Source organism: Phyllopteryx taeniolatus, chromosome 19, assembly GCF_024500385.1.
Source record: "Phyllopteryx taeniolatus isolate TA_2022b chromosome 19, UOR_Ptae_1.2, whole genome shotgun sequence".
Lineage (NCBI taxonomy): Eukaryota > Metazoa > Chordata > Actinopteri > Syngnathiformes > Syngnathidae > Phyllopteryx > Phyllopteryx taeniolatus.
Window position 1 is genome coordinate 6,835,392 of NC_084520.1, and position 13,153 is coordinate 6,848,544.

Genomic DNA, 13,153 nt, shown 5'->3' on the forward strand with positions numbered 1-13,153 from the left:
GCTTTTCCAGGGGGATCCCGAGGCGTTCACCGGCCAGCCGAGAGACGTCGTCTCTCCAGCGTGTCCTGGGTCCCGAGTGTCCAAGACATGCGGCCGCAAGTCCGATGAGACGACCACAAAGTCGATCATCAAACTGCGCTCTAGGGTGTCCTGGTGCCAAGTGCACGTGTAGACAACCTTACGCTTGAACATGGTGTTCATTATGGACAATCCGTGATGAGAATTCCAATAACAGAACACCGCTCGGGTTCTGATCGGGGGGGCCGTTCCTCCCAATCACACCCTTCCAGGTCTCACTGTCATTGCCCACGTGAGCATTGAAGTCCCCCAGCAGAACGATGGAGTCCCCAGTGGGAGCGCTCTCCAGTACCCCCTCCAAGGACTCCAAAAAGGGTGGGTACTCTGAACTGCTGTTTGGTGCATAGGCACAAACAAGAGTCAGGACCCACCCCCACCCGAAGGCAGAGGCTCACAGATACTTAAGCAGATAAATAATTTGGTGGCAAGCCTGGCACCCCAGAGACCCAACTTTGTATGCAAGCCCTTAAAAAGTCAATATTCCATACTGTCTCCTTGAACAATTGTTCTAATTGTGGTTTGGTATTGAACTGCACGATTCATCCTAGAAGAATGTTGCACATTTATTTAAAATAATGAAAATACTTTATTGTATTAATTTAATAGTCTACGTATTCAAGAGCACTCTTGTATGTTACCTGGCTAGTGCCTGGACCTTCGCCGTGTGTCGTTCTTCCAGTTCAGCCAGCCTTTTTTTCAGCAGCTCAATCTCTTGTCTCAGACCTGCTGAATGCTCCATTTCCCCATCCAGCAGACTACGAAGAGACCTGCCAAATACACCAAGTGGACCATCCGTGTCATGTGGGAATCGAAACACACATGGACGCAGGAGCAGTTTGCTGCCGCACATTACAGGACAGCACTATGTTCAGATTCAGTTGGCATAAAGGCCAGGTGGCCCAATACTCGTCCACTTGTGTTTATCACAGTAATTACATTATAAATTTCCTCCCTCTGAGAGAGAAAGATGCCCACATCCATCAGTTTGCAGTGCATAAAAACAAAACTATACAACAGATTAGCAGTGTTTTGCTGTTTTTCTGTGGCAGCTGTTAACTCATAGTAAATCCCACTCAACTGGCCTTGCTCGTAGCAAAAAAAAAAAAACTAATCAGTCTACGGCCAAGTCAGCATGAAAATGCCTCTCTCTCTTGATAAAAAGAGTACCATATTAAAGGGAAAGGTCATCCAACTGCTTTCACTGTGCGTGTGTATGTGAGTGTACCTATGCACGTTTGGCTTTGCAAGCAGCAGATAAGGAGGCTGTATACTCCTACATACCCATTTTGTTCCTCCAGCTCGTCCTTCCTGTTCATCATGGCTACAATAGCCTGTCGCAGCTCCACTGTAAAGACACCACAAATTGAGAGCTAGAATTTTAAGTTTAGAACAGATACATTGCAATGTTAAGAAACTAATCAAATGCCTTCAGTTCCAAAGGTGCAAACAGCAACTACTGATATACTTAACAGACACCAAATTGTCATGAATTTTTCTGACAATCTTTTTAACAAATCGGAGAATGTCTTTTTGTCAATATCATAAAATTAAAATGATATACAAAGACTAATTTGTTTCTTCCTTGACAATTGTGACATGTTTGCGGTTCAACTAAAAAACACAGTTCAAAAAGTCCAAAAATGACCATGAGACAAGAAATTAACTATTTTTGTATGCTACAATTTACAAAGACCACTAGTCTGTTCTCATAACTGATGTAAGGTGTCCATTTTGCCCCAGATACAAATAGGTCTCCTTACAGCCCTGGGTCTAAGTGCTGAGTTTGGCTTGAGGAGTCTGAGGATGAGGAGGAGGAGGTGTGTGCTAACGAGGACAAGAAAAAAAGAGTAGACGTGAGGAGCGTCTATACAGCTCCACATCATCGAGCCGGAAATAAAAGTGACCTTTAGTACGACCACGCGTTCACAGCGGGTGTCACAGACGAGCCATTAGGGCCTTGAGTATAGCCAGACGACACTCGGTTCTCACAGAGGGATTTTACAAATGACATTGCCAGTGAGTATGTTTGTGTGAGGGAGAGGAAATAAATGCTTCCATTTGTCCATATATTTCAAACAGTCCTTTACAATAGAGTGTGGATCAGAAAGCGGACAAACAAAGAAATGGCCCGATAACATTTGCACAGCTACACTACGCAACAGAGATGCCTCATCAATTATATACTTCATACACTCCAGTCGACTGACAAGCTTGGACTCATCCACTGTACAGGTACAATCAATAAATTGGAATAGCATCAAAAGCTTAATTTAGTTGGGTAGTTCGATTCAAAAAATGAAACTCATAGACATGCAATACAAACGCTAAAATGTATGATTTACTGTGTAGAATTTTGATGATTATAGCTTACAGCAAATGAAAACCCCAAATTCACCATCGATAGAAACTACTACGTAACAGTCAATGATTTTTAATGTAGAAATTGGGCAGGAATTTTCCCTCTAAAAAGTGTTTAAAGATTCTTATAGAATGTATGTGTACTGAAATAAATGGACTTTTCTACTATATTCCAATTTGAGATGTACCTGCAAATGCTTGATTAGCCCTCCATTTTCTATAGCGCTTGTCTTCATTTGAGTCACAGGTAAGAAATAGTCAAACAAAGCGTAGTACAGTATTACAGTTTACTTGGTAGTCTTTTGTTTTCTCGCAGAGCTCGCTCGCTCACTGTCGACATCATAACTTTCACAAATATGCCAATCTACTGGGCAGCTAAAAGACCCCAGACCACACACATGACTCCTCAAGTGACCTGGAATTTGTTTTTTTTTTTCCCTCGCCATCTACATCTACAATCTTACAGCTGCCACAAAAGGCATGGATTCCATTCACTAGCATTGCTTCACATCTCCTTTCAAAAGAGATGCCTTATAGGCGCCTAGCGGCAGTCGATGCCCATTCCTTGGACCAGCAGTGCCACCAGGTGGATAAAATGGTCATTTGGAAATAGTGGAGTGAGATTTTCTTTCCGCCTCACTGATGACATTTTCACAAACTGATATATTGCAAGGGACTATATTTCATCAGAAACCAAAGTTAAACTTAAGTTACACACTTCACTGTCAGGCAGTAGAACAATGTCTTACTGTATTTCCTGAACACACTACTCTATTTAAATGTGCTGCTGACATTTGTACACATTTGTGCCACTTTTCCACTGATTTTACAGTTGGAAGGCTGGCTTGCATGGCAGACAGGATGAACAAGAGCAGAACTACAGAAAAGGGGTGGGGGGGGGGGGGGGGGGGGACGACAACTACTCACCAACTGTCATTGACTCTGGCAGAGCAGATGTTGGCAGCGTACCACTGAGCGGAGTGGACAGCGCCAACTGACTGGACTCCATACTGAAAAACATCAACGCATCGATATCGTGAATGTCAAAAAGTCTTTTCACTTGCTGAGGCCGAGGAGCAGATGGCTGAATTGCATTACGATAAGTGATGAAAACCGTCTTCACACCAAAACACATCCTACATACAGCAGAGCAGAAGCTTACTTCAGAGGTGGCCGTGATCTGCGGCTATCACAGTCTTCCACCGGCCCTGATGACTCACACTGAGGAGGAAAGGCCGCCGTGTCCTCTACAGAGTTGACTGAAACAAGATGGAAATGACAGTAAAGATCTGGCCAAAAGATGTCATTTGTGAAAGCTTGCGATACATTTTCCTTGATTTATGTTCAAAACTAGCCACAAAAATGACTATCAAATTCAGGTGCAACTATTAGGGATTCCACATCATCATCATTAAGTTCAGGTACAAGAAGCATAGCCAGATGGCAACTCCGTAAACAAACACAGTGCAGCTCAGCTTCTGGCAAGTAGATGGCATGACAAGGTTTTTGTTTGTCCTTTTAGTAGTGAGTTATAAATGTAACTTGCAGCTGCATTCAGTCTTTTCAGAAGGAGCCAAAGCACCCTCAGCAATTATACTGGTCCCCTCACCTGCTATGACGACACCTTTGACACCCCTGCCTTAAATCAATGCTTGGCTCACTAAATTAAACATAAAACCCATGAATGCACATTATTATACTATTTGTGTAGGGGCTGTTTGGAAAGCCAAGAAATAGCAACATGAGACGAGCACAGACTCCCAAAATGTGTTGTATAGAACAACAAACCTCTTCAAATCAAACGAGGTATGGCATAGACCTTTTACTTCCCTCTGAAGCTAAATTCTTCCTCTTACCTTTCAGACAAATGTATGCTCGGGACCAGTTTAGGGGAGGCCTTTATTTGCACTACAGCACACAAAGCAAGGTTCATAAAAGGCATACTGGGATTAGTTTGGCGTGGAAGTGCAAACCCCAACTCCAATGAAGTCGGGATGTTGTGTAAAACGTAAATAAAGACATTACAATGATTTCCAAATCCTTTTCAATCTATATTCAACTGAATACACTATAAAGACAAGATATTTAATATTCAAACTGACGAATGTTAGTGGGCTTTTTTCCCCAAATATCCATCCATCCATCCATTTTCTTTACCGCTTATCCTCTCTAGGGTCACGGGCTCCTGGAACCTATCCAAGCTATCTTCGGGCAGGAGGTGTGGTACACACTGAACCGGTCGCCAGTGAATCGCAGGGCACATATAAACAATCAACCATTCGCACTCACATTCACACCTACAGGCAATTTATTCTTCAATTAACCAAATATTCACTCATTTTGAATTTGATGCCTGCAACACGTTCCAAAAAAAGCTGGGACAAGGGCAACAAAAGACTGAAAGTTGAGGAATGCTCAAAAAGCACCTGTTTGGAACATTCCACAGGTGAACATTTTAAGTAGAAACAGGTGCATGTCATGATTGGGTATAAAAGGAGCATCCCCAAAAGGCTCAGTTGTTCACAAGCAAGGATGGGGTGAGGTTTCACCACTTTGTGAATCATTGCGTAAGCAAATAGTCCAACAGTTTAGGAACGTTTATCAAAATACAATTAAAAGGATTTTAGGGATTTCATCATCTAAGGTCCATAATATCATCAAAAGATTCAGAGAATATGGAGAAATCTCTGCACGTAAGCGGCAAGGCCTAAAAGCAACACTGAATGGCCGTGACCTCGTGGGCTTAGGAACACTCCAGAAAACCAGTCAGTTAAGACAGTTTGTCGCTACGTCTACAAATTAAATTTAAAACACTACCGTGCAAAGCGAAAGCCTTAAATCAACAACACCCAGAAACGCCGCTGGCTTGTCTGGCTTGTCTGGCTTGCCTGAGCTCATCTGAGATGGACTGACGCAAAGTGGAAAAGTGTTCTGTGGTCCGATGAGTCCACATTTCAAATTGTTTTGGGAAATCACGGATGTCGCGTCCTCCGGGGCAAAGAGGAAAAGGACCATCCGGATTATTATCAGCACAAAGTTCAAAAGCCAGCATCTGCGATGGTATGGGGTGTGTTAGTGCCCATGGCATCGGTAAGTTGCACATCTGTGAAGGCACCAATAATGCTGAAAGGTACATACATAAAAGTTCAATACAAAATGTGCCTGACTAGAAAAAAAACAGTTCTTAAAGATGAAATGCAAATGTATTGTACTAAAAAGTTACAACTGAACTACTTGGGCAGTGATTCTTTCACATACCACTGGAGGGAGTCTACTTACCACTCGTGCTACTAGCACCATACTTTGAGAATCACTGAACTATATCATAAGATTGTGAGCCAGCAGCACTTTCGCAACTTCAAGCAGTGACCTCTTTTTTTTTTTTTTTTTATTAAATGGACCATGTCATTTGCAGATGAGGTTAAAAAAATCATAATAATTAGAATGTGTACATAAAATGTAAAATATTTTTAATAAAATAATTTCTTATCATATTTGCAAGTAATTTAATTATAATTATCTAATATTTTATTTTAAAAATATTACAGGACTTGATACCGGATTAAAAAACGGAGCCATATGTGGCACAAGGGCCATACTTTGCCTACCTCTTTCATAGCTAAAAGGACAAAAATATTCCACAGATACACAATGAAATCTTGCAGAAAGTATGCCCAGAAGAGTGGATGTTATCACTGAGTTTCCATAGACTAATTTCTTCGAAGTACATCAGACTGATTGCACTGATTAATGTATGGTTCTGTACTACGTTATAGAATACCTGGTTGTGGGGTGGCGGCATTGAGGGGGATGAGGATGTCCGAGCTGCTGTGGTCCATCAGTACCTTCACGGGGCTCCACGTGGACACGCTGGACAGACTTCCCACCACCATCCTTAAAAGAGAACATTTCAAGCTCAGTCAAGCTGGGAGTGACCTTTCTTGGCGCAATCAATATCCTGTGTCCTACTCGGCTCACAAGTCACACGCTGCGATTTGGCCTTTGAACAAGATGTCTCGTTTTCTTTTTGAGTGAAGTCATAGTAGAGCAGCATGATGCAGTAGTGGTTCACACATTTAATCACAGTTTTAAGGTTCTGCGTTTGAATCTCGGCTCCGGCCTTCCCCTGCGGAGTCTGCACTGCGGAAGGTTTCTCCGGCTTCTCTTGCTTCCTCCCACATTTCACAAATATGTATGTGAGGTTAATTGGAAACTAAATTGCTCATAGAAACAAATGGTTGCTTGTCAAACTGTGTCTTGTGGTTGCCTGGCAACCAGTCCAGGGTGTGCCCCGCCTCTCGCCCAAAGTCAGCACCGACAGACTCCAGCTTACCCGCAACCCTAATGAGGATAAATGGTATAGAAAATGGATGGAACAACTCACTGGTCATTACTCCTCTCGTCCTCCTGGATTGGTGCTCTGCGTTTGTATTTTTCCTCCTCATCCTCCTCTTCATCCTCTTCCTCCTCGTTATCTATGCTCTTCCTGTCTGGCAGGGGAGGCGTAGGCATGGGCGGCGTACGAGAGTGATGGGGTGACCCCACCCAACTCAGTGCTGCTGTGTCATCTAGCCCGTTGTGAGAAGGCGACTCTGGGAACGACGGCTCCAAGAGATCGATCCCTTCCTCCACGCTGCTCTGAACGGGATCGGCCTGACTCTTGCTAAGTCCACCAATCTTAGGGAAGTCCTCCTCACCCTCCTCCTCATCCTCAGCACCTCCGTCCAGATCATCGTCAAAGGAGATGATGTTAGTGATCTTCTTTCTCCTCCGCCGCTCCTTCCTCAGCCCAGAGTCTGAGTGGGAAAGGACCAAGAGGTGGAAAAAGTAAAATATGTGTTAAGTTGCCTTACGACCAGTCCATGGTGTACTCCGCCTGTCAGCCAAAGTCATCTTAAATAGGCTCCAACTTACCGGCAACCCACATGAGGACAAGTGCCACAGAAAATGGCAGATGGATTCGGGTTTTCCTTAATGTCCCTTACCCAAAAATCTCAACAGTGACAATGACACACAGGAACATAAGATTGATTTATGGTGCCACCTCCAAGGTCGTTAATATTACACTAATATCAGCATTTCATTTTTACAAATTTTAAGCAGTGTACACACATACCAAATATCAGGCCAATTTTGAGCATTTTTCCTCTTACAGTCAAAGTCAGCTAAAACTAGATTCCCTTATTTCTCTGAAAGATTAACCTGACCGATTATCATGTGCTGTTGTGTTAAGAGTGATTTGACCTCATCAAGCCGTCAGAAAACTTTGCATAACGTCTCTCCAAAGTCACTCATTGCAATAAAAATTCAAAGGAGAAGAGTTTGCTTTGAAGGCTTTTTTTTTTTTTTTTTTTTTTTTTTTTTAATATTCCATTTTGGTCATTCCCAATTCCACAACTTCTGGGTCATTTGGTCTTAGAAGTTCCACCCTATCAGCCTCTCAAAACACATTATGAACTGTGGAAAACACACCCAATTTTGAGTCTAAAACATATATGTATTAGCAAGAATTGTAGACTTCCATTTTTAACCACACAGTTAAAATTGTAAACCTCGCTCATCCTGCTAAGTATGGAGGGGAAATGGTGTCAGTGCCCAGTGGAATGGAACAGGGCAGACAGCGAAATTAGGTCAAACACGAAGGTCTGGAAGGTTAGACGATTCATTGAGGACTTCACTACCTGCTGCTCCATTTGGATGGAGATGCGAGCAAATGAATGTTTCCTGTCAGAAGACGGTCACATGTGACTAACCACATGGCTAGAGTGGGCTAAAAATACCACCACTTAGATTTAGTTTAGCAAATAGGTTACGGTTTTCTACTGGATAATGAAAAATGTGATTAATGTTGGGATTACAGTGGAATCTAATGGAAACAATGTGTTAAAACCTGGAAGGTTGGTGCTAAAACAATGTAGAAATGTGGTTGGTAGAACTTTTCATTTTAATGTCACAACTTTTCTAAAACGGCATAGTAGATCTGACAGCTACAGTATGTATCACGGAAAAATAAAAGCATTCTGGCACATAACTCAAGGAATTTGTACTAAAACCACATCATGGCCTTCAGAAAACCAGTTGAAGTGAATCTAATGCAAAACAATTCTTCAGTGATCTATGGAGCATAAAAAGTGGAGTGCGCTATGGAAAACAGTCATGTGGTCTAATTTGTCCACAGTGACCATGTTCAAGTTTGAGGGGCCTTTGAGTTAAGGTTGGGCATAATAATTGATTATTGAATTAATTGATCATTTGGAATGCTCTCGATTGTGTGGAACTGAACGCCGACTAATGTTGTTTTTGAAGCAGTTTCAGGCAAAATGCAATGCACGACATGGCTATATCCAATGTCAGCATTTATGCTACACTCGCATTTGGCACATAGCCGATACGTACCGAATATTTGGAAGAGGCCTGATTATGATGTGAAGATATTCGTTTTGTTTTTTCTCTCTACGCTGCATGGCTAATTTGAATTGTGCCTCTTGAAATAAAAAAAAATCTGAATTGTGTCACTTGAACCATGTAGCGTAAAACCAGCCTGAAGGAGAAATGAATTAATCTTAAGTTTTTCTGTCACAGTTTTTAGCCAAAGTATTTAGCCAAAGTACCAGCGGAGGTGCTGCGCGGCAGGACAGGTAGCGGGTCCGAGGCTACGTCCACCCTGGGGCTGAAGCCTGGCACCACAGCGGTGGCAGTGCTGATCTCTCGAAGAAGGCTGCTGACCCCCTGCGTGGACTCCTTCCACAGGCTGCCGATGCCCTGCGTGGACTCTTTGAGGAGGTGCGTCATGGTGGAGCCTCCGCCTCTCGTCGGCCCCCCGTTCAGGTCGCTGTTGTCTATGTTGATGGCGAAGAGGATGGAGTTCAAACCTGCAGAGAAGAGAGTGGGGAAAAAAGTAAGTCAGTGCTCTGGTGAAGACACATGCAACTTGTGAACTTCCTCAAAGTGCTTGCTCGGCACTTCTAAAAGCACACAATGAGAGACCGCTATCTACCACAAAAAACGGGGTGAGGATCTGTGCAACACATTCTTAATATTTTAAAGTTTGTCCTCAGCCGAGTGGTGTTTATCAATACTTCAAAGGGGAAGTGCAAAAGAGGATTCATCAAACAGCAACAGTGGATTGAATTAGTTTCCGTCATCTATCTGTAAAGACCTTCAGTACTTAATAACATAATGCTTCAATATTGAGATGCGTCACAAAGAAAACATTTGGGGTTTTTTCACTTCCACAAATTCACAGTCTACTTCTATGTTAATGCACAGCAGTCTGTAGTATTTGCAACGTAGTCACCAGACACTACATTAGGAACAGCTGCACTATTATACTCATATTTATACCCAACACATAAGATGCAAAAATCTGCCTTTAAAAATAATAATGCTTGCATTATAGTGCTACACGAAAACATAACTCTCTGGTTAATGTTAATCAATCAAAGCTGAGCATTATTATATTTGAAAAATTGTATTATTTTTTTTCTACCCTTGTTGTATAAGATATCATTAGATTGTGCATGAGTACCTAATGTTGTGGCTCGCAGGAGTAAAAGCACAAGTCATGTCTGTTCTTGTTTCATTTCCTTCCTTAATTGCCAGTGAGTGTGCTTTGTGAGTGTACTTACTACCAAAATAGTAGACGACTGTGAAAATGTTGGATCACGATTGTTTTGGGTACGTCTCACACTCAGTTCATGATTAGTTAATTGCGAGAATGTCGAGATGTATTTCAATAACAAGCGATATTAGCTATATTAGTAAGACTTAGACTTTTGGTATTTGTAAGTGTGCGCATACCTTGGGCCTCTGTTCCCTCTAATAACAAATTGACGAACCACTGCACAAGTACACGGGGAAAACTGGACTATGACACCTGTAGGTTCACTAGCAGAAATTAGCATTTCAAATGAATCGGTCCATTGTTCCCAATAATAGGTATTCATGCAAAATCGATTGTATTATACCACTCATTGATAAAGATTTCTACACGAGGATTTGAAATATTTTGCTTCTTTTCAAAGAGAAACAGCAAAAACAACTGTTGTTTATTTGTAGTAAGCGTAAGAACTACTGCTCTAACTTTGCATTGCAACAAGGTAGCTTCCTGCAATTAAAAATACGCATAAACAGTAGACCCTGCACAATCTAATATAATTCAACATAAGAGCTACGTGAATACTCTGCAGTTACAAAGATAATGTTCAGTTTTGATCGACAATGTCAGAGATTTAAAGATTTGTTTAATTCGTAGTTATTGAATTTAATTTAAAGAGGATGTATGGAAATTATACCATTTTGTTTGTATAAAAATAGTTGGGTGTCAGGAGTGCCTGCCCACCCATCCTGTGTAAAATTAAACAATCAAGTAAAGAAGAAAGAAAATGGGAAATTAGCACCGATGTTGCAGTATTCATATAAACCTTCAAACAACACACATGAAGCAGCCCAGAGTTTCATATACTTATCTTCTTGTATTATAACTATTAATGAGGACACAGGGAAACAACTGCACACCTGCATTTAATGTGTCACTTTTCAGAATGCACGTTGCAACAGATGACTTGAACATTTAGGGGGAGGGGAGGGGTGGAGAGCTACAGCTTTTTTTTTTTTGCTTAAATTTATGCACTCAAATCTAGGAATACTAATGCATATTATGTTTATACATATGTGGAAAATAAAAGATTCATTTTTAAAAAAAAAAGTGTTAGAAACGTGCTAATGGCTATTAGTACAACAGGGCACAAAAATACAAGATTTTAACTTAAAGTCTGGCAGGACTATTACCTGTTCAATACTACAAAGCATTTAAATACAGGTACATGACTCTGTTCACCTCTGTGCTCTATTGAGCATAGTTTATTTTCCACTGACGCTATTATAAACTGGCCAAAGAATACAGCTAGGGAAAAAGAAAAATGGGTGCTGGTTTTCACGTGATGGGGATGTTATTGTGTATTTTTACACATGGCAATATAAGTTGCAGCGTTAAAAAAATTGCTGTCATTTTTTTCCCCAATATCGCCCAGCCCTAATTGGAACCTTTAAAAATCTAAATCAAAATAGCACTGCTAACATACTGTAGCTAAATACACTATTAAATGTGAAACCTCCAAAATCACCTGCAGCCATGGTGGGCAGCATACTGGCTCTCTCTTCATCAAGCATAAAAGCCCACTCTTCATAGTAAGTGCTAAAAAAAGAAAGGTGGTAAAGTTAAATCAAGGAAGCGCATTAAAGCGGGATGTACATAAATGTACTGTTTATTGCTGCACTCAATGAGAAACAGTTTATGGAGTTTTCTTCCAAAAATAAATAAAAATAGACGCTGCCATAAAGCACAAAGAAACACTGCACTAACCCGAGGCGTGGTCGGTCAGCGAGCAGTGTGTGCAGGTAGCGTTCCAAAGAATGCTCATTAAGAGCACAGCGCAACCAGGCCCGACCTCGGCCCAGCTCTGACGAGATGTGACGGAGGGAGTAGAAGCGCTGGAGCTCATGCCGGTTGAGATGCTCCTTCACGTAGAACCAGAAGGTGAACTCTGGAGGGGGGAAAGCCATCATTAAAACTATAGTAAACAAAGACCAAGTGAATAGATAGCAGTACAGCCACCAAACCTAAAATAATAATGAGGAAATGTACATAAGATGTCAAGGTGAAGCTCATTTCACTACAAACTAATCTTTAGAAAGTCTGTCAGTTGCTTAGAATTGTTCATTAATTACTTCTTGGAGCAATTAAATAACTGGGAGGGAAAGAAATGCCCACTATGTCTTCGTTAAGGCAAAATTCAGTGCACTACTGAATGGGAAGCAGAAGTGGCGCTGTTGAGTCATCAGTCAAATACATACAGTAATAACTCAAGATGCACCTTGTAACATGTTTAAAGATACAGACATGTGATTCCTAATGGGATAAAACAACTCATTAGCATATAATTAGCATCCATCCCCAGAACATTGTTAAATTTATGTCTCTGATGGATTCGGCTTCATTAGACTGCTGCGAAGCCTCGAGTTCAAACACAGGAGAACATTAGAAATGCTAATAGTCACGAATGAGGTGGTCGCCATTACTGTGCAATTAACAGCCAGTGCATTTTGAAATATTCTGCAGTTTTACCCGGTAACGTGACACTAATGGCGCCTCAAACAGCAGGACGGTTTAGAGTTCAGCTGACTACGAGCAGAAGAAGGTCCTCAGGATACTATTGATAGAATAACACTTCCTCATGAGAAAGCCACATAAAGCTCAGCAGTAAAAAAAATATACATATCACAAAAGCATGCGAGCATAACAATTGATATGCTGCATTTCCATGGTATTGATATTGAAGCAAATAAAAATAACCTAAATGCCAAATATTTTGTTAGGATTTATAATATACTGGAACAGCTTAAGTGTACTTCCCATAAAGTTGTATAATTTATAAATTGACCAAAAAAAATGTTTGGGGAAAAACATGCCTTTAAAGTTGCACTAACCTTAATGTTTGGCTTTTATTGGCTTACCCCAAAGAAGCACCAGCCTCAACAAGCGGTGTTAAGGACAAACATGATAAGAAAAGAAGAATACAACCAGAAGTTACATGTAGTAAGTAAAGCAAGCGCCAGCGGGCTCAGTGTCCATCAGCGTCGCAGTACTTTTGCTGAGCGTGATCATGCACATTGGGATTGGGAAGTGGTTTATTTTTAACAGTGGTAAACCTTTTTT

General features: G+C 41.3%; 1 protein-coding gene across 3 annotated transcripts in view; it reads right to left on the reverse strand.

Annotated features, from left to right (window-relative positions):
* Positions 1-13,153, reverse strand: part of snx29 (sorting nexin 29) — a 136,197-nt gene that overhangs the window by 118,955 nt on the left and 4,089 nt on the right. For all 3 annotated transcript variants that reach the window (XR_009785631.1, XM_061755925.1, XM_061755926.1), the window contains exons 5-13: positions 11,801-11,981; positions 11,562-11,632; positions 9,048-9,308; positions 6,821-7,232; positions 6,218-6,330; positions 3,599-3,695; positions 3,364-3,446; positions 1,360-1,423; positions 717-845 (exon numbers count right to left, since the gene is read on the reverse strand). Coding sequence is in view for 2 of the 3 variants with exons in the window: in XM_061755925.1 (XP_061611909.1) it covers positions 717-845; positions 1,360-1,423; positions 3,364-3,446; positions 3,599-3,695; positions 6,218-6,330; positions 6,821-7,232; positions 9,048-9,308; positions 11,562-11,632; positions 11,801-11,981 (1,411 nt within the window). In the remaining variant the exon portion in view is untranslated. The remainder of the gene's footprint in view (positions 1-716; positions 846-1,359; positions 1,424-3,363; positions 3,447-3,598; positions 3,696-6,217; positions 6,331-6,820; positions 7,233-9,047; positions 9,309-11,561; positions 11,633-11,800; positions 11,982-13,153) is intronic.